This window comes from Indicator indicator, chromosome 25 (genome assembly GCF_027791375.1).
Source record: "Indicator indicator isolate 239-I01 chromosome 25, UM_Iind_1.1, whole genome shotgun sequence".
In the NCBI taxonomy this organism is placed as follows: Eukaryota; Metazoa; Chordata; class Aves; order Piciformes; family Indicatoridae; genus Indicator; species Indicator indicator.
In genome coordinates this window covers 4,044,026-4,065,483 of record NC_072034.1, presented here as the reverse complement: position 1 = coordinate 4,065,483, position 21,458 = coordinate 4,044,026, and the positions used below count along the sequence as shown (strand labels likewise).

The following is a 21,458-nucleotide window of genomic DNA, read 5'->3' as shown; positions in this document are numbered from 1 at the left end:
GTGCAGTGCTTGCTCCTCAGCCAGTCTGTGTTTGCAGTCGGTATCTCATAGGTGGCTGGTCAGCAGTGTCAATAGACCTTGTAATCCATGATGCTAATTGTAGTCACAGGCAGTGTGTCGTCTGCAGTCTCCTAAGTCCAAATACTCTTGCTATACACAGTTTACACCTTATCTCCCTTGTTTTGTAACGCCTGTACATAGTCACTTGAAGAGGCCTGTAGATGAAGTTGGCTTGACAAATGCGATTTCGTGAAGCTAGTGCAGAAGCCAAGGGACAGCAAGAAGTGGCGATGCCGACAAACTCCCAGTACAGCACAAAGACGACGGTTTGGTGGATAAATCATCCCGGATGAAGGATGCTATCTTTGGTCACAAATTAGCTTACAGGGTAAAAAGGAACAAAAAAACCCAAAAATCAAATACAGGGAGGGGGAGAAGAAATGGATTCACTGCATCTGCACAGGTAGAAATGGCAGTGTCTTCAGTGATGATGTAGGTGACAATGTCTACACCTAGAGGAGATGAACGTGGCACACGGGATGGATGGTTATGCAGTGGTGTTGAGGGGTGGCAGCTTCTCACTTCGCCTCCTGTTTCCAGTCCCCTTGGCAGAAGTGTCTGAGAAGCTGCTGGAGGTCGTGTTGGAGGTCATCCTGTGGTAGTGCTTCTGGTGTGTCTTCCAGCTCCTCTATGCGAACGTGTTTTCCGTACCGATCCTTCATCACAGTCCTCTTCTGTGTGCTGGCTTTACTCAGCGTTGTCCTGAAACAAAACAGATGAGAAAACTCTCTTTAAAAGCCCACAGTTCCTGAAGGGTTTAAAAAATGCTCCTTTTCAGCTGCAGTCATGTCAAATAACATGAGAAGAATTGTATCAGGCAGTTTAAGCCAGCTACTGAGGTCACATGTGCTTCCTGAATGCAGCACACACCACTGCTTTAATTGGATTTCATAATATGAACTTATAGCAGTTAATGTCTATACATCAATAAAGCACACAAGTTTAGCCCAGCAAAACCATGCTGCACACACAGACATGCCACCTGGGTTGAAATTCAGACAGGCCCTTCCTATTTAATGTAGTCATCTTCAGCATACAAAGATTTCCTGCAGAGTATTAGTTTTAAGCTGACTAATTTCATAAACACTCAGTTCTACCAGCCAGTAAAGCTACCTGTGTGCTAATGTAATGACTTAAGCTATTCTATTACTCTCTTACTTCATTGGAACCATCTTGCTCTGCTAGACAGAACCTGAAACCCCACCAAGTCCCTTCCAGGTCTGTGCAAATAAACATAGTTGTCATAGGACAGCTGAGTGTCTCTTGCTTAGCATTACCCAGATGCCCAGTTTTTGGTCAGTGTCCTTGAGAGGACCATGGGAAGCCAAGCACGCTTGGGAATTCCTGCATGCTCAGCCAGGAATAGCTCCATTTTGATGGGACAGCTGACACTTCTGAGTCTGACTTGAATGGCCAAAAGGTCCCTTCATTAGGTGGAGTGCTTTGGCAAGAATGTGCACCCTTCATCCAGAGCAGGCACAGCAGCTCTGCTGGCTCCCAGTGTGTCCTTGTGACATCATCCCACTGACTCTAAAGCTGGTCTGAGCTTTACTGCTTGCACCCAGAATTTGGTCAGGATGTTCCTTTACTGTTTCTAACGCTGTTTTTACCACCCCAGTGCCACTATAGATTCAAAGGGCCTGGAAGAAGATCTGTGAAAGACACCTAGCCCGCAGCAGCCTTGGCTCATGTTGTGTGTGGTAGGAATGAACCCATTTGCTGTCCGAGCTACAGTAGCTTGCTTTGTTTTGGGGTTTTCTTTCTCCCACATATTTTCCTGTTTGCCCTGCCTCATTCCTCCTCAGGCTCAACTGTCACATGCACACATCTATAAATATCTCATGTATCCTCTCATCTATTTTGATAATGTTCAAATTATTAAATGATCAGAGTCAATTGCTAGCAAAAAAATATTTTTGAAGTAACCTTGATTACTGTTAACTGTCAGTCACACTAATTCTTGTGTCACCTGCTATGAAATGGGCTTGGCAGCGACACCCCTTTGCTTTGGGTCTAGCCAGCATGCAGTTAAACCACATCACAGCTGCCTGTGTGGTGCACTGCTCTCCATTTGGGGCTAAAACAGTGTTTGTAGCAGGCAGTGCTCTGGCTGCTGCTGAGCATTGCTTGCACAGCACCAGTGCTTTCTCCTTTTTCCCCACTGGCCCCCTCAGAAGGTAGGCTGGGGGGTGGGCAAGCCTTTGGGAGGGCACACTGCCAGGGCAGCTGGCTGGAACTGGCCAGAGGGAAATTCCTTGCTGTATAGAACCATGCTCAGGGCTCAAAACAGGCCAGAGGAAGAAGCTGGCAAGGGAAGTATGTCTTCCAAGGTGACCATTGCTTAGTGACTAGCTGGGCATTGGTCTGCTTGTGGCAGGTGGTAAGTGATTGCCTTTGCATTCCCTTGTTTGGTTGTGCTTCCCTCTTTCCTTCACTTATTAAACTGTCATGAGGTTTTTCACTTCTGCTGTTCCTATTCTCTCCCCTGTTCTAAGGGGAGGCAGGAGGGTTAGGGAGCAGCTGTGTGGTGCTTGGCTGCTTGCCTTGGTGAACCCACCACAGCATAAACCCCCCCACCACCCACTGAAGTTTTTCAAGTGAATGCAGCCCTCTCCAGTGCACACATCCCTTCCTCTCACAGAATGTTAGTGGTAATCTTTAGTACTTTGCAAATGAAGTCCTGCCAGGGGTTTCATTTCAGGCACTCATTAAATCCATTCATGTATTAGGAGTTTGTTAATACTTTTCTAGTAACAGCTGATTGACATGCCAAGCCAAACCTTTTAATGATTGATCCATCCTCTTTCCTGATCTCTTTCTCTACTAAAGTGGGCAGTTGGACTTTCATTTTGTTACCTGTATAGCTCAGAGCCTCGAATTAAAACATAAACTTCAAATTAAAACAAGAATGAAAAACCTAGGACAGAAGATAATTGCTCTTCATCCCTTACTGCTTTCTATTAATGAAGGTGAATGTTGGTGAACAGAGGCATAAGCATCTGCCTGCCATTCAGTGCACAGCTCAGTTACAGTTTCTTGTATAGGACAGTTTCATTGTACTGAAGCAGGTCTTGGTACTTTCTTTCCAGATCTGAAGTAGCCCAAATCAAGCCCTGCAGCATTTTTGGTTTCCTTTTGACTGGGTGTGGGTTTGTCTCTGCTATGCTCTGCAGGCTTCTAGATTTACCAGACCAGCAGCTGCAAGCTGGGAAAAGCCTGTTATTTCCCAGGCCATGGCTTTGAACCTTCTCAGGACGGCTTTTGCTGCTTGTTTTCTTTTTGTTAAGATCTCTCCCTGTTTTGTCATTCAAAGGGACAATAAAATGGATTAAGAGTAAAGGGCTCTCAGTTCCTTACTCTTCTGTTACTGAAATGTCTAAACTTATTGGAAAGGCATCAAAACAGGAGAGATGCTAATTAGCTGGTAGCTATTTTTTTGTTTCAAGGACAAATGAATACATCAAGGTACCCAGACATAACTATCCATTTCTAAAATGAGGTGCATGGATGGTAACAGGTGACTTTAAGGGTAACCACATCCACGATTTCCAACAACTTCACTTAAAGCCTCTGTGGGGGTTGTTTTAGAATCCTGAAATGTTCCACAGCTAATTCTGTAGCGTTAGCTTCCCACACACACACTTCACGTCCTTTTATAACACAACCAAATATAGCAGAGCTTTTATCCTCAATATTTGAGTATGATGCTCCACCACCAAAGCTTTCAGTAGGGTAGAATTTGTCCCCAGGTGTGCTGTGACACTAATTTTAATATTTATGTTTAAAAGGAGCTTTTACCTCTTCAAAGTCCTCTTTGGCTGATGGAAGATCAGTAGCTAAGCTGGCATCCCCCAGGTGTTTCTCTGTTCTCTCTCCTTGCACTACTGTGGTCTTTATGACTTTGCTGACCTTCCGGCCTTCAACTGGTTCAGACTGGAATTTGGAGGCACTAGGCAAAACAGCAGGTTCAGACAGGGTCACCTGTAAGATAAGAAAGCAGAAGGAGCCTGGATATGAATTACATAATGGCTACTAACGATGCTTTTAGTGACCATCCTTCTTAGAATGGCAGTTACACCAAGCAACAAATGGACCTCATGCTGTGTTCACACAGGCACTGTGAATAACTGCTGCCAGTACATGTCTTCATTTTAAGATCATTCTTCTGAGAGAAAACCAAGGAACTCTTACAGGAGCCACAGGCCAGAACTTTAGGTTACCATGGGAAAGTGACAAACTTGATGATATTTGGCAAGATACATACGTAATGTATATGGGTTCCATATGACAAACAGTACTTCTAGTATGGTCAGAAAAAAATTATTTTCTTGTTACTTTACTCCTAGAGAATTAATTCTGATGATTAATTCTGGCTGGTCATCTTAGCATTGCTGACAACTGCTTGTTAAATGTTAGTTTCCATTGCAGTGCTGCTGAAAGCAACCCCTGGTACAGCTTGTGACCCTCTGTCACAGCCTTAATTGGGCTGATACAGACCTCTGCAGGGCCACCTGGTGAAGTGAGGCAGGGGAAGGTAAACTGAAAAGCACTTACCTGGCCAGGTTGGGTTTTCTTTTTAATTACCTGGCTCTACAATCAGTCAAGATAAAATTAGTGCTATTTATTTTAGCCTCTTCAAAGCAAAGAGCGCAGCAGGAAGTTAAACCTAATACAGCTGTATCTAGAAGGGCTTAGTTTCAGAGAACTAAACATCAGATCATTTCATTGCTGCATTCACTGGTTTTCTTACTAGAGTAAGAGGTATAAGAACAGATGTGTATAGTATATTAGTGTGTCTATAATGTACAGATTTGCCATTTATCTACCTGTGGTACAAAGCTGCTTGCTTTATGAATTTGGCACTCCCCATAATTCACAGAATCTGTATCCTGACTTATTTTCAGAGAAAACTCCCCTTTTTCCCTGCCCACTCTCCACCTTGCCTCTCTCTTTATTTCAAGGCCTTTTCATCTGCCAGAAGCTTTTCCAAGTATTGTTCAGAGCTGGCAGGGGTAAGCTGTGGTTAGTAAGCACACTGTTGGTGTACTGCTGCTTTTTGCCAAGTGAAGTGGAAGCTCTGACCTCTGTCTGCTCACTGCCGCTCTTCAGCACGACCCGTTTTACAACCTTGGAATAGCCATCTCCTTCTTCCACAGTGACAGGGGTTTGTGGTGCTCCTTGCATTAGGACTTCCTCTTTCTCTGTGCCATCTGGAGACACATATCTCCGGATGATCTTTCTAGTGATCTGAAGGAATGAAATAGAGCTTTGTTCCTAAAGAAGTAACAACAGTGCGTTCCTTCTTATGTTCTATACAAAATTTTCTACTCAAAGGGCATCTTTTTCCTACCAGTGGTTCAGGCTTTAACAGATACAGAGACAAGTACCTGTGGCAAAGCTGCGAGTTGATGCATTTGCCCTACTTGGGTTACCACACAGCAAATCTTCCATAAACTTGCTTCACAGGTGGGCACAGTATAGATGCTGGAATGACTCTAAAGCAGTGGTTATAAAAAGGTATCGTTTTTGAGAGAGAAAACATGCTTTACAACTGCATGACTGCTGGAAAATGTTTTCAGGCTGGCATTTCAGAAAGGCTTCTGAAAGGAAGAGTTTAGCAGCTTGGCTATCAGTTTTATTTACCAGAGCAACAGACCCAAACTGGCCAGTGGACTATTCCACATCGTGCAACGTCGTGCTCAGTATGTAGAGGAGGGTGCCCCAGGCTTTTCTGGGGTTGTGGCTTTGGGATTCTCTCCTCCAGGATCACTAGCCAAGAACAGGCTGAGTCAAGGGGTGGTGAGCAACTGTACTCTGCATCACTTGTTTGTCTATTCTGTTATTACCATTGTTATGTTGTTTGGCTGCCAGCTGAGTTCAAACCATGACAGTCACTTCTGGCAGCCAAAGTGAGGCTCTGAAGGTAATGACAGATCTGACCAGCATGTGTTAAAAGAAATGTATTGTACTAGCTAACAGTCACTGGTCACAGTGTTGATTTATTGTCTCAGTTTCACAATTGTAGTGCTCCTCAGAGCTGTGTATCACCTCACTTGCTGTATATGTTCCTTCACAGCGACTAAGGTTTTCACTGGTTTGTAGTGCAATACAATTAACAGTTGTGGGATTAATCTGGTATCGGTACTCAGCATTGTCATCACCTCTGCAGGGTGACATGGGATAGCATGGGCACAAGCCTAGGATGCTGGGCACCTCCAGTGCTTTGGAATTTCACAAGTGCAGAATCCCAAATAACTGGGAAGACATTTGGGAAAAGTTTGCTGTTGCTGTGACAATTCCAGATGGGTCTATGATGTTTTGTTGGGAAACAAAAAAATGGGAGTTTGCTACCAGCAGAATTCAGAATAGGTTTCAGATCTGCACATCAATTGTCAGATAAAGCCAGGAGCACCATGCTGTGCAGAATTCACTTTTGTAAGCATGGTCTGAAAAAGTTTACTTTAGGAGGCCATCATACAAGTAAATGTGTGATCTATACATATAATAGTTTATAATCTCTGTGCCATGCAAACTTTACAGGAAAGTAAGAAGGTAGCAAGGGGCACAGCTGACAATACCTTCTTTACCACTGTGTGGCCATATTCATCTGTGTATTGCTCTTCTGTGACTGTTTCTGGTGGTATTTCAGGCATACTATCAGCCTGTACAACAAAGAACAACAGTTTATGAAGCAAGGCCTTCATGTAGGTAACTTGAAGCAGTTTTAAAATTGGTTAATTGGTTAAAGAAGGGGAAAAAAAATTGAGAGATGTTAGGAGAAAAACCTTGTGCAAAGAAATCCTTAGAAGGCCATGCAAAGGGAAGTTATGTCAGAAGGGACAGGCAGAGACGTTAGTTGAAGGTGCTGTTTATGGGGCTGAGAACACTCTGTCCTCCTCCTGTCTAAGCAATTTAGAGCTGGGTTAGCAGTATTACTGTAATCCTGCCTTCAAGGAAAGGTTTTGGAACGGCTCATCCAATGCCCATGCATCGTTCAGGGCCACTGCAGCTCTGCACACGCCTCAAGGTGTCCCCAGGGTGCAGGCAGCACAGACTCATGCAGGCGCTGAGCACTCGGTACCTGAATGATCACCCGGCGGCGAATGACCCTGGTAGTGACCACCTCATCCTCGTCCGAGCTGAGCGCCAGCACTCCTAATTCCTCAGCTAACTCCTGGGGGGAGCATGGAAGCAGCACTCTGTTGTAGGTGGCACTAACAGTGCCTACAGGCTCTGTCTCATTTTTACTTAAAGCCATCTCCACTTCTGAAAATTTCTGCTTTTAGGATTTTGGCCTCTTACCTAGCTTTAACCTGGGAAGCACTGATGGGGGTGGGAGGCTTTGGCCAGTTGATTACACATTTGCTGTTCATTAGCATACTGAAAAGAAGGGTGAGTCTTTGTGATACTAAGTCTAGAAGATGGTCTTAGTACTCTGCTACTTGGGAAATACTGACAGTTGCTTTCTTTCATTGCCTCCTGACACCTTCCCCTTTCCAAACACTCCAATAAGGTTGGTTCCTTTGTCTTACACAGCCATTGACCTACTTCACATAGTTTTTGCTCTTTGCTTCCACCTCCTACCTCCGTTTCTCTTTATAGCCTGCATGCTACATAAACACTATTCTCAAGTTCTTTTCTTCCTTATTATTCTGCAATCTACATCCTCCTGCCTCTTGTCCACCTCGCCAACTTTGCAGTATTTTTCATGTCATTCTTCATGCTGCTTCAGGCTACTCCTCGTTTAGTGGTGACTTGGCAGTGTAGAGTTAATGACTAGACTTGATCTAAAATGTCTTTTCCAATCAAAACAATTCTATGACTCCTCACAAGCCTTTAATATTATCACTTTGTGTTTTGTTCCATGTGTTTTTCAGCTTTCACGTGTACAAGGTTTGTTTCTGCAGCTGTTGTTTACACTAATTCTCTTTCACATGTGTGGACAGAACTGCCACAGTCCAAGACACAAGTGAGGGTAGCAGAACCAGAATTACAGTCTAAGCTTCAGGATCTGAGTTTTGGAAGGAAGAAATAAGTGAGACATAGAACTTTGTTCTTTGTGTCAATTACTTTGAGGTAATGTTATTTACCTTTTCTAATGATTCCTCTTCATAGCCTCTTCCAGACTTTTCTGTCTGTTCATCGGTTGACTCCACTATCACTAGACTACTTCTCCTTGGAGAGGGCTCATCCTGATGGAGCTGGAGGTCCTCAGGCTCTTGAATGATGGGAGAGTCTCCTCTGTGAGCAGATGGTGGGGGCTGTGGTGATGTTTTTTCTCTCTCTGCCACACTGAAAGGTGCAGATTTTTCACTTCCTGCTTTTGCAGTTCCTGGAGCTGCAGCCTGTTCTGTTCCTGGAGTTGTGACACTGTGAATTACAGGTTCAAGGGGAGTTACTACTATGCTGTGCTTTCCAACTGCTGTAAGGACCTGGCCTGGGTTAGGCTGGGACAGAGTTATTTTTTTTCCCTAGCAGCTGATACGGTGCTGTGGCTTAGATTTAATGTGAGAATTATGTTGGTATTGTTCTTGTTATAGTCTTTTTTTTTTCAGTGCAATTACTATTAATATTGTTCCTGTAATTTTATTTACTTATTTAAGTCATTAAACTGTTCTTAACCCTCAAGTTTTACCTTTTTGTGTGATCTCCTCTCTATCACATGTGGAGGGGGAGGAATCTGCAAGCAGCTTAGTGTGGTGCTTAGCTGCTGGTTGGGCTTAAGCCATGACAGAAACATTATGCACTGATAAAATATTGTTACGTTTATGTTATCTTATCCAGAAAATTCTAGAAAGAACTGGTACTCCTTGACAATAACTCCAGGAAAATCTGGAATCCCTCTCCTCTTCCTGACCCAGGAAAGTGTCTCTATGTAGCATTCTGGAGCCTTATGAAATAGAAATTTAAGAGAAAAATATTTTAAATGTTATTTTGAATGAAGGAGGAAGGAAGAAAGGCCTCATAACACAGGGTGCTGAGTATGTTCAGTAATTAATGGTCAGGAATGACAGCAGGCCCAAACCAATAGCTGATGTTAAGGAGTCATGAGTGTGTTTGGTAACTAACAATTAGAGGGGTTGGGCAGCCCCAGCCAATGGTCTAATCACACTGTCTGATGAGCAGTTACATAGAGAAGAGATAATCCACTCCACAGGGGTTTTGTTGTGGTCCTTTGACACTTACAAATACTCGTGTTGTGAAGCAGATGGTTTTTCTGGCAGATCTTGGTGTTTCCCTGAGAATTCAGCTTCTATTTGTTCCTTATGTGCTTGTCTCAGGAGCTCAGTCATTGACACATCTGCCTCACTCCTGGGAGTACTGTCCTGAAAAGGAGAATAACTGACAGACACATCTTCCTCCGAGACAATAGGAGGGTGTTCAGTCTGCTCACTGTCTTTAGATATTCTATGTTGTTCTTCCCTCTTATGTCTTGAACTGTACAGTTCTTCTGGCAGTGCAGAAAACCCTTTAAAAAACAGAGATGAGAAATGTCATTACAAGTCCTACTAGAACGCAGGAAGTCCTTGTCATTCTCCACGTGCATTTAAAATCCTTGGCTGCAACACATCACCTGAAATTTATAGACCTCCTGAGTGGGAGAGAACAGAACCTCTCTAAGTGTCTGAAGGAACAGTGCATTACCACTGCTATTGCTAAATAATAAATCCTGGCAGTCATGGGCAAAATACAATACACCCAGAAATTTACCTAGAGTCATTGATCTCAAAACTCTCAAAGCACGAAAAAAGGTTCACAGCAGGTTTTTTCCTAGCAGATTAGGATAGGGTTTAGTCAGACTTTTTTTCCCTATCATCCACAATTTATCAGCTTATGGAAAAAAATTGCTACACAAGTATGGACAAAGAAATGCACAGAGGACTAGGTGCAAGGACTAGCTAATTTATGTGCTTTGAAGCACACAAACGTGTCCACCCAATCCCTAATCTCAAAGCCAGGGCTCTCATTCTGGGCAAACTATAAAATAGCTTCTGCCTGTCCTGTTCCACAGGCTACAGGCCACACACTTCGCCTTTTTCCTTACTAGCCACATTCACTGGGAACCTATTGAGCTCTGAAGAATAGCTTGGGGGGAAACATAACTGCTTGGACTGAATTTGAGCTGGACATGGAGGTTAAGACTCTCAAACTATCCAGTTGTGACATTAGAATGCTAATTACAGCAATCAACCATGCTTTGAAAGATGGCTTTTTTTTTTTTTTTTGTGGCTGTCTAATAATTTACTGAACTGCCAGTTTAATATGAAGTTAAGGATGTATAAGAAGTGAAGTCTCATTTCCAGAACACAGAATTTTGTTTCATATCATTTGGAGGTGTTTCTTTAATTTACAACCACTGATCTAATCTACTGAACTTCTAAAACCCAGCAATATCATGGCAGAATTTCAGTCTCCTGGATACTTGAATCCAAGGGCTCTTCCAAAGGGCAGAGTAGTTTTCCTTTTACATATCCTAATGCAACCTTCTTAACTCTTCTGAAAGTACTTGTTTAAGCCAAAAAAACACACGAATTTGGTATAAGTATTTGCAGTAGTTTCTGACAATTGATGTGCTTCCTAAGAATCAGCTAATGGAGAGATCTGCTACCTACTGAAATAGTGACCTGTGTGATGTGCTTTCACTCATCCACATTATCTGCGCTTTCAGAATGAGATTCTAGTGCTCAGGGATCAGATTTAACAGACTGTCCTAGTCAAACATCTCAGACCAGAGACTGGTGCTGGATGGGATCACCTGGGCAGCGTGGGCCAGGAGCCATTTACCTTCACTGTGGTCCAGTCCTATTGTCTGCTCGATTTCGGCGTAGGTGCGAGTGCCGTGGGCCTGCATGGGGTCGATGCCGCTGGTCTCCATCAGGTGAACGATGTCCATCCGGTTGATTTTGGTGAGACACTGGGTAAGGTTTGTATCTGTGGCATTAGAACAACACTGTGTTACAGCACTTTCCTTGCTGGAAGATGTTCTGCCTCGCCCTCAAATGAACAAGATTAAACTCCCTTCTCTGAGAGTCCTGTGATATGCTATGTTGTAGAGACTAGCTTAACAAATTTAGTACACTCTATGGTCAGTCTTTCTAGTCTTAACTTTGCCCAGATTTCCTTCTTGTGATTGTAGCACACTTCTGTCACCTCAGCTAAGAAAGCTGAGATAGTTATAGGTACTGGAACTGGAAACAAACCTGTGGCGTGCTTCCCATCCCTTTCCAGCCAGTACTTGAGGAGTGCGTGGCTCTGGTCTTGAAGTGAATTAGGATTTTCAATTCGGATCTGGTGGATTTGCTCTTCTGTGAAATCCAGCTCTCTTGCCAGCTCTGAAAAACAAACCCATCTCTGTAATGACACCTTTGCCTTCTTCCTTGCCTTACATCTATTCTTCAGCTGTCAGAGGCAACATGGATACAAACTTCTCTGAAACCAAAGTTTCTTTGGTTCTATGTGCCTCATGTTACACTTGGACACACTGTTAAGCAGTAAGTTTGTGACAAAGGCAGAAATGCTTTATGCCTAGAAGTGATGGATGTGTGTGAGTCTTCCTTTTGTCTGCCATTCCTAGCTCTGAGACACAGGATTACTGACAAAATCCAGCAGTGATGAGCTATCAGATGGAGGGCAGCTGCAGAAACAGCATGTGAGCACATGAAAATACCTCTAGCTACAGGGCACCATGCTCAGCAGATTCTGTCCTCTGAAATGCTGAAATGCCAGAAACCTGGATGAAAATCTAGTAAAAGAAGTAAGAAAAGATCTAAACTACTGGGATCAGGCTGGCTCTTGGACTCTGTAGCCACCTATACTGGGCTCCAAGCTTCTTAGCCCCTTGAGTCTCCTCACCTAGACAGGATTATGACCAGTGTTTATCACAGTGCATCACATGTTGCTATCTGTGGCATGCATTTCTTGATCTTCTGATAGCAGCTGAGGAAGATGCTGATACCATGGAGCCACCATTCTGGGCTGGCAGAAGGGACAGGGAGAAGTTAGGAAGGAGTTCTTTACTATGAGGGTGGTGAGACACTGGAACAGGTTGCCCAGAGAAGTTGTGACTGCCTCATCCCTGAAAGTGTTTAAGAGCCTTGAACAACCTGGTCTAGTGGGAGGTGTCCCTGTCCATGGCAGGGGGTTTGGAACTAGATGGTCTTTAAGGTCCCTTCCAACTCAAGCCATTCTATGATTTTATAGGGCTCAGCTAAAGAATCATACCACTGCTCCCCTGGACTTGTTTCATTTAAAGAAAAGCAAATATCTCTGAATTGCAGTTGAAAACCAAAAACTGAGCATGTGAAACTCAGAATAATCAGTGTCCTCCTGATGTAGCCTGTGCTCAGGCTGCATCCAGAAAAGAGAACGGGGTTAATCATTTGTAGCATTTTTATTGTATCCACAGCCAGGGCAAGCTTTCTGCCACCACCAAACTAAACTGCAGCTGCTGAAAAAGGTCAGCACGAGTTAAAGCCTGAAGAATGTGTGACGTGATACTGTGATACTATGACGTGTGGGATTCCTCCTGGTATTCTCCTCCAATTTCTGCTTCTTTTACCAGGGATTAATCTTCTGTTCCACTGTCATTGTCACTGTGGTGGCATGGACTGATTTTGGAGGGTGCCATGTTTTAACAGGGTGGAGAGGACCCTAACCCCCAACCCCAGATTACCTGATTTCCAACCTTGCAAACCAGTGCAGCTGTAAACCAACAAATACACAATCACTACCCGATAGATTCAAATCCTAGGGAGTCAGGTAAGCCTGAACAAAACTTTTCAGCAGATTCCTGATCTGTTACTTTGCAGAGATAGAGGCCCTCCTGATTTCAAGATCATCCATGTTGGGATGAGTGACATGCTCCAAGTCTTCTCAATGGTTTGAAATGGAGGACAGGAAAGGAAGAGGGTGAGTAAGATAAAAAGTACCAATGAAATATTGCATATAGTCTGGAGATGCCTGTAAAACTAGTGTGGAGCACAGTCTTCATCAAGGTGTTAACACTTTTTTCTCTAGTGTGCAACTGTAACCCCTAGAGCCTTGCTTATGTTCAGGAGCATGGTGCTTCTCTAGGAATAGACACACAAAAATGTAGACCTGATTTAATTGGGGTTTGCAGCAATGTTTTGCTGGATTGCAGAGTTTGACCCAGCATGGCTCTTCTTTGTAAACACTCCTGAGCTGATTTGTCAGTGACAGACATCTGCATTTCATTCTGTGTTGCTTTCCCTTACCTCTCCCAGTGGTAACTGTCTCAGATCCATTAAATCCACAATACTGAAGGGGTTGTTACAAACAATCTGATGTCATTTATCCTCCATGTGTCCCAGCTCAGAAGTTGCAGAACACAGATGATGTGTTCCTCTGTTCATTTATCTTCTATCCAGAGCTGTTGCATTTTTCAGAGGAGTAGAGTCCCATACACCAGCTCTTTGCCATGTGCCCATCCTAAGAGTTTTCCCTCTGGAGATCCCCAGCAAGAGCACAAGCCTCACCTCTGCATCTGAGCTCCTACCTCAGAGGTAAGCAACCAGAAGACAGTGAGCCACTGAAATATTTCTATAAAACATCTTTGGATAATCAGGAAATATTCTGAAAAAAAGGAGGCCTGCTGGCCCTCCTTTCTCTCTGGAGTAGGCAGCATGTATTTTACCTGTCCAGCTGAATCCAAGATGATCAGCAATGTGGGCCAGTCTTTCCTCTGTCCTTTCCTGATCATCCTGTTGATCTAAAGATCAAAGAGAGCCACAAGTTGCCTTTAAAAGTTAAAAACCCATGTCCATAGGTGATAGAGCCCAAGAAGGGAAAGTGCTTTTTTCTTCTAACCGCTCTAAATGTGGGCAGCTGCTAGAGCTAGGTAACTACAGCAAGGGGCTGTAAATCCCAGCCCAGGCAAAGCTTGATTTTTCAAAGGGCAAAGAAGTGTCTGCATATTCCATTGGAGAATCAGGCTTTTGGGTGAAAATCTAAACCAGGACCGAGGTGCCTACTGTACCTATTTTGGCCAAGCATTTTATTCTAGAACTTCAATCTAACATTAAAGTGAAGACTTTAACTTAAAGTGGAGTGCCATCGTTTTCCATGCCTCCTTAGGAAATGCCAAGGTTGAAAAATTCATCTGGACTGGTACTTATGATTGTGGTCTTCCTGTTGCAGGGGGAGTTTGGTTCAAACAGTCCATACGGCTCTTCAAGATACTGTTAATTCAAGTGTCTTTCACCCTTTCAACTAGGGAGTGACAGAAAATATGTACAACGAAGGCAAGGAAAAATCAGATATTGATTTGCCAGTCTACTTGTTATAGGTACAGCGAGACTGACTGTTCCTCTCATCCCCAAAGCTCATTTGAGGATGGCAGAATTTGAGTTTTGATTTTCCCTGACTGCACATGTGGCTTGTGATATCTCAGAACATTGCTTAGGGTTAATGAAATAAGCATGTTACATTTTAGCTACTGGATCTTCATCATGGCTGCTCAGCACACAGGTAGGTGAGGGGCACCCAAACACCACAAAACCTGTGCTAGTTACTGGTGACACTGAATTTTCTTTACACAAATCAAAAAAAAATCCAAAAGGAACATGAAAAACTTACTTGTTTAAAACTTCTGCACGTTTCTTCTCAAAATAAATTTGCCTGTTTCTATTTCAATCAATGCCCAAATATTTCACGATTAGTAAAAGTTAATAGTTAAGAGTAGGGCCAGGGAAAGCCAAAAGCCAAAGCGTGCATGACCTGAGCCATCAGTTTAATGGTCAGACAAGAGGTCTTTTTAGAAGTGTATATTCCTTAAGGTAACACTTCATAAGCAGTCGTGGTTTGCAATCTTGAGATTGTTTCACAGACAAGAAAAACACAGACACAACACAAAAAAACCAAACAGCCCACAGGGGGAAAACCAAAAAATAAATACACAACTAGCCACCAAAAGCTTAAAAGAAAAGGGCACAGAAGTTACAGGTATACACAAACACACACACACACCCCAAAGGAAACAAAGAACCAAAAAGTTTAATTCATGACATGCGTGGCACAGGGCATCCCAGTCGTTGGCAAATACCTTCAGCATGGTCATGGACATTTTCGTCAGGGATACGTTCAATCTGAGTCTCTACAGACTCATCCCAAATGGGTCTGGTGTCAAAGATGTCTTCAGGAACTGCCTGCTGAGTCTCACTGGATGGCACATTTTCAATAACTGAAACTTCTAGGGCGCTACTGCTTTCATCATCTGAAACTAATTCTTGTTCTCTCTCTGACTGTGTGAGTCTTTCCACTAATTTAGAAGCCTCATCACTAATTTCTTCAAAGAATTCTATGGAGTTTTTGTAAAGGTCAAAAAACTGTTCCTTACTTTCCCTCGTGGGACTAAAAGCACCGCGGGAGCCTGAGGTGCTTCTGCTTTTAACTGGCAGCCGTGATGAAAATACCTTGGATCTTCCTGTTGTTGCTTCATCTGAGTCTAGCTCAAGCTGCATCTCTCTCTCCCTCTCCCTGTCCTCTGCTTCTGTCTCAGCATAACTCCTAGCTTTTAGGGAATGCTTAGTCTTGGGGTCCATGGGAGAACTTGCATCAGATTCAGATTTACTGCGGCTATCTTGTTTCATAGGCAATTTGCTCGTCGTGTCAAGAGCTTTGGGTGACTCTAGCATGTGGACAGGTGTGTCTGTGTGTGTGTGTTGCTGCTCAGCTTTCTGGAAAGCTGCTTTGACAGGGATTTTAGACTTTGGTTTTGCATGGTCCTCTTTTCCTTCACACTGCAAACCATCTGGGCAGTCATCTGTGGGAAGGCTCTCGTTCTCCCACTGCGAGGACTGCGACGCAACAGCAGCTGTCCTGACAGGGATTTTGGATTTGCTCTCCCAAGAAGGCACACTCTCCATCAGAGCAGTAGGGATTTCAATCACTGATCTCTGTTCCTCTGGTGAAGAGTCTGGGGACTCGTCACCCTGCTCAGAACCAGCTAATCTAGTGACTCTGGAAAAATCTAACTCATCTTCTACTGCAGGCTGCTCAGGAGAGGTAGGGCAAGGCACCTGACTGCTGTCAGCCATGTCAGTCTCTGTTCTGGAGAAGGGCTCAGCTTCAGAGGCAGCAGTTTCTTTCTTTGGTGATTTTGATGAAGCTGAAATACCCATTTTAATTGGAATTCTGGATTTAAGGTCTGCTTTTGTGGTGCCTATGCTGACACCTTCGCCTGTCATTTCTTCTGATTTATCACTAGGCTCAGATGCTGGGGGTGCATCTTTTTCTTGGATATCCAAGTCCTCTGATTCTGAAGGTGAAAATGGATCTGGTGAGCCCTTCAAATTAGCACATTCCAGCTCTGCTGCTTCTTTCACTTCTTCAGATAAAGAAACTTCTTCCTGAGGCTGCTCCTCCACTTGGAAGAAGTGAAAGCTTTCATCTGGATAGTTCCTTTTGGTCATGTCAATGGCCCCACTTCTAGTCATTTCAAACAATTTTCCTTCCTGAAAAAGAAAAGGATTTTGTTCACTAAGTGGTGTCCCTTCTTCAGTGGGTGTCCTGGCTGGTGTTGTGTCAGGTGTGGTGCCTTGTGAGCGCCTGTCTACCATCAACCCAAATATCTTTTGTTCCTCTTCTTTCACCCGAGCTTCAAAAGCTTCATCATCTTCACGTATTTCACTCCACATGTCAGAATCCACATCGGTTTTAGTGATGACAACTTGACTGATCAATTTCTCTGTTTCATCTCTCATGTCCTCAAGGGCAGAGTCATCTAATTTTGTGGAATCTGAAGACCCCTGTGACATTTTGTGAAATGGATTCCCTGTTTTGGCCTCTATTTCCATATACGCTTCCTCTGAAGAGTGGTATTCACTGCCTGTGGCCCTGTGCAAAGCTTCACCACTCTGATCTTTTCCTTCTTCCATAGAATAGTTTTCCCTAGGGAGCAGACTTCCACCAGACCCTACCTTACTTTCGGAGTCACTAAAGAAGTGGTCAGAAGACACATTTTCATAAGGGCTTACTATATAAGGAGCACTACTTTCAGCAGCATCTGGCACACCACTGTCAAGTTCCACTGTGTCAGTGGTAAGGGATGAATACTCTGGTAAGGGCTTCTCAGCACGAGTATCTCTTTGAGATGTTTCCACGTCTGTATCTGTTTCTCCCAGAGCAGAATGGTCAATGCTGCCATCACCAGCCAGCTTGCCATCTTGTGGCACAGAGCACTCGGTGGTACTGTGTCCACAAGAACTATCCCCTGCTTTCTCAGACACAGCTCCTGCAGACGTAAGATCTCTGTGTGTTAATGCAGCAGGTCTGACATCTTTTTCAGCAGCATCATATTGCTGTAGTGTTAGTGAAGACTCAAGATGAACCTCTTTGTGGGAACTGTCACCAGAGGCATGACAGAGAGCATCCCCAGCCTGTGTGCCTGGGGCAGTGGGACTGGCTGCCTCGCAGCAGTGCGCACCGTCGCGTTCTGATTCAGCAGTGTCTGCTGGGACGCAGCCGTCAGAAAGACAAGTGCCTGATTCCCTGGTGGAAGCCTTACAGCTGCCCCCAGAGGTAAGGCCTTCCTCTTTGTCAGCCTCTGTTGGCTTCTCCTGTTCTGCTTTAACTGCCCCTGTCCTGACAGAGCCATGCTTTGAATCGATAGCTTGAAAACCTGCTTCATCAGGACTGGAACTGGAGCCCACACTGGATGGCAGTGGTGAGGGTGGCTGCACGCAGATCACAGGCTCCGTTAGGAGCCCAGAGCTGGCTTCTTTTTTCAGCTGAGTCAGTTCCAGCTCACTTTCTGAAGAGGAAGAGTGGCTCTTAGATTCAGCTGCAGACATCACCACTGTGGGTACAGCTGTTTCTTCTACAGCTGTTGACTCTGATTCTCCAGCTTCATGTGCAGCTTCTGAATCAGCACCTGCAGAAGGTTCATCTTGCTTACAATCCTTTTTGTAGTCTCTCTTCTGTTTTGCTTCTTGTTCTAATTCATCAAACATTTTGATTTTGGTCACCATTTTAAACATCTCCTCCTCAGGGGTGAATTTCTTCTTTGGTTCACTTTCTGAGTCATCCTCTTGTTCTTCACTGACCTCAGGGATCACAGCTGATTTGGGGATGTTTGACAGTGCCTGTGACTCTGCTGTTTTTGGTGTGATTTCATAGCTAATTTCTTCAGAACTAGGAGTTTCGGGTGAAAGAGGACTTTTCCCTGAACTCTCCATGAGGGAGGTTTGCTCTAGACTGTCATCATCAGCACTTCCCTCAGGGTCACGAAGGATCCTGGAACGCACTGGTGCCAGCTCGGGGCAGGTCTCTGCTTTGCTAAGAACAGACTGAAGAGGACCCTGCCCCAGAATGCCAGCCTTGACTGTTTGTTCTACAGGGCTACTTTCAAGGGAATCCCGGCAGGGAGACTCCTTCATAGGGCTGGGCTCCAGAGAATCAGGCGTTTTGTGTGATGAGTTATCTTCTAGCACTGGGCTTGCTTCCAGGGAGTCTTTATGACTTATAGTCAAAGAGTCATCTGCAACTGGGCTACAGCCTTCACTATCATGGCTAGTAAGTGAGAGTTCCAATTTCTGGGGACTTCTAACCACACCCCGGCGTTCACAGGTTATATCCTTTTCTTTCTCTAAAGCAGTGTCATGTGTTTCAGAAGACTTAGTTAAATGTGCAGTGGTTCTGGATTCTTTATCCCTGCTAACATCTTTCATAATGGAAGCTGAGCTACTTCCTTTAAGGTTATCAGCCTCTTCTTCAGAGGCTGTAGGTACAAGCTCTTCTGATACATGGGCAGAATGAGACTTACTAGCCTCAGAAACAGCATCTAGCTGTCTGTCAGTAATACCTTTTTCATCTTCCTTTGCAGAGTGCTCCTTCACAGGACATGTTTCTGCTCTTGTGTGTGCTCTAGAGGCTCCTTTAGCTTCTTCGATTTGCCCATCACTTTTCTTTGGTGAGAATGAAAGGCTCTCAGGGCTTGTTTCTGGAGTCTCTGCCAGGCCCTCATGCTTATAACTTTCCTCAGAGCTGATCTGAGGAGTTCCATCAAGTAGGCTACCTGGAGAATCAGCCACACCTTCGTGTTTGAGGCTTTCTGAGCTCCCATCAAAAGCAGCACTTTGCAGAGAAAGAGCAGGAAGGAATCCATCTTTCCCATACTCTGTGGGAAAAGCAGCGTTGAAAGGACTGGTCAGCACCTGCTCCAGGTTAAGCTCTCCCTCCTCTGTCACTGAAAGGTGTCGGAACTGTTGATACTTGTCATTGTCCTCCAGTTCTTCTTTAATGACATCAGAAAAGTCTGTTGAGGTTTTTCGGTCAGGGCTGATCTGGAAGTCAGCATCTCCTTGGTCATCAGAAGTCTTGCCCTTCACAGCTGCTGTATCTTTGGCACTTTGATCATCAAATACTGGAGGGAGAGGTTCAGTTGTTTTTTTGCTGCTGCTGCTCTGCTCTTTCACCTGGTCTTTACCTGCAGCTTTCTTGGTAGTCTCAGCAGTAGAAATTGGTGTTTTTCCTTTCTTTGATAGTGGCTCCTTCTCTGCCTTTCCTGCCGTGCCTGCTTTGTCCTTCTGTTTGTCTGGCTTGTGGATTGCTCCTCGCCTCGTTTCGCTTTGTGAAGGAACTGGTTTTCTCCGGGGGGTTTCCTTCTCAGGGACCTGCTGCTTCTGTTTGACAGATTTGTGCTCAAACAGCCCTGATACATTCTTGGAAGGGTCTTGACCTGACTGGAAGGCTTTCATCAGTTCACGAACTGACATGGTCTCCTCAAGCCTTTCTGTCTTAGATGAAGGTGACACAGGAGGTTGTGCTTTGTGTGCTACTGTTTTTTTGACTGGTGCTGGTTTTTTAGAAGCCTTTTCAGCAGTGCTTTCTCTTGTCTGAACTCTGACAGGAAGCTTTGACCGTACCTTTTGCTCATCTTCCACTCGTTTCTGAAGAGCTTTAACTTTATCTTTTATTGAGCCAATAGGAGTTTCCTCTATAACAGGGGACACAGCTTTAGCCTCAGGAGCAGCTGTGGGTGCTAAGCCAGTTTCCTCACCTACTGACCCATCCAAAGTGGGCTTCTTTTGGCCTGGTTGTTCTCCAGTGCTGTGCATCTTGCCTTCTTTGGGCTTTTGCTTGTCTCTGACTTTTGTCCTAACTGGCTTTTTAATGTCTAATGATGGCTTGTGTTTCTCCTGTTGACTTAGTTTTCCAGTTGTTGGTGATTTTTGTCCTTTCTCAGAGTCCCTGCTTATTACTACAGCTTCAAATCTCTCTTCTACTACATCTTCTTGTAAAGCTTGTGGCTGCACCTCATGAAGAGAAACGTATGTTTTTAAATCCTCTGTAAGGTAATCTACCATTCCTGTCATGTCTGCCTTCTCCGGTTTTGTCGTCCCTTTGTCTATCCTGACTTCTACACAGGGAGGTTCAGTTACTTCTAAAGGAGCGTTTCTTCTGGCCTCTTCAATTTCCTCATCACTGACAATGACCCACTCTTCTTCTTCTACAGGTTCTTGTTTGGAAAGGGACGTGTGCACAACACGTTCTTCTTTGGGGTAGGATCCACCTCTTAGAATTTCATTGACTTTTTCTAAGTCTTCTTTCACTCTCTCCACTATTTCAAAAGGCTCTCCTGGCTCCTCTTCAGCGCCTTTTCCAAGATCTCTCACTTTAATGGAGCCTGATTTATCAGAGGGGTCAGTTGTCAGGATGGCAGTCATTTTGATCAAGTCTTGTTTCATCTCAGACACTTCAGACAACAGGTCTGGACTGGCTAGTACAGGGACTTCATTAACCAGATGGCTTTTCAGGATAGATGTTTCTGTAGACTCTGTCTCGTCATCTTTGATGCGAATGAAAAACATTGAAAGTAAAATGGAAATCAAAAATAGAGATTGGAAAATGTAATCAGGACTGAAAATGACAGTCTTTGGTTGCAGTGGTGGGAAGGTCAACAAAATGGGCCGGGAATGGTGAATCCACAAGATCTGAGGGTACAAGAGCAAAGCAAAGCTAACGGGGGTGGGGAAAAATAAAAACCAACTGAAAAGGAAGATGGCAGGAAATAACTTGCTTAACTTGCCCAATAGAGCACAACCACACATACGGCATCGAAGCTGTAACAAACCAAACCAGGACACCACTGAAAAAACCAAAACAACAACAACAAAAGAGAAAATTAAAAGCAGAAGAAACACAGTGAAGTTACACAAAGAGAGGCATCTCAAGATTGTTCAGATGTTACAGATCAATGTTCAAAGAAAAATAAACAAGAAAAAAGGGGGAAAGCATCAGAACTGATTGAGAGTCGATTTCCTCTAAGAGAAAGCCAGTGTTAGCAAACTGTCAGAGCAACATTGGGTTAGCAGTTTTGTTTTCTTAAGGACCAAAATAAAAAGTTAAAAAGTAATTCTGCAGTAATCTAAAATAGGATC

General features: G+C 44.1%; 1 protein-coding gene across 1 annotated transcript in view; it reads right to left on the bottom strand.

Moving 5' to 3' along the window:
* Positions 1-578: 578 nt before the first annotated feature.
* Positions 579-21,458, bottom strand: part of ANK2 (ankyrin 2) — a 130,393-nt gene continuing 109,513 nt past the window's right edge. The window contains exons 40-51 of the mRNA XM_054392352.1: positions 15,122-20,866; positions 13,715-13,789; positions 11,262-11,393; positions 10,846-10,992; positions 9,247-9,529; positions 8,151-8,430; positions 7,142-7,234; positions 6,639-6,722; positions 5,143-5,307; positions 3,859-4,041; positions 2,841-2,932; positions 579-762 (exon numbers count right to left, since the gene is read on the bottom strand). Coding sequence (XP_054248327.1) covers positions 579-762; positions 2,841-2,932; positions 3,859-4,041; positions 5,143-5,307; positions 6,639-6,722; positions 7,142-7,234; positions 8,151-8,430; positions 9,247-9,529; positions 10,846-10,992; positions 11,262-11,393; positions 13,715-13,789; positions 15,122-20,866 — 7,463 coding nt within the window. The remainder of the gene's footprint in view (positions 763-2,840; positions 2,933-3,858; positions 4,042-5,142; positions 5,308-6,638; positions 6,723-7,141; positions 7,235-8,150; positions 8,431-9,246; positions 9,530-10,845; positions 10,993-11,261; positions 11,394-13,714; positions 13,790-15,121; positions 20,867-21,458) is intronic.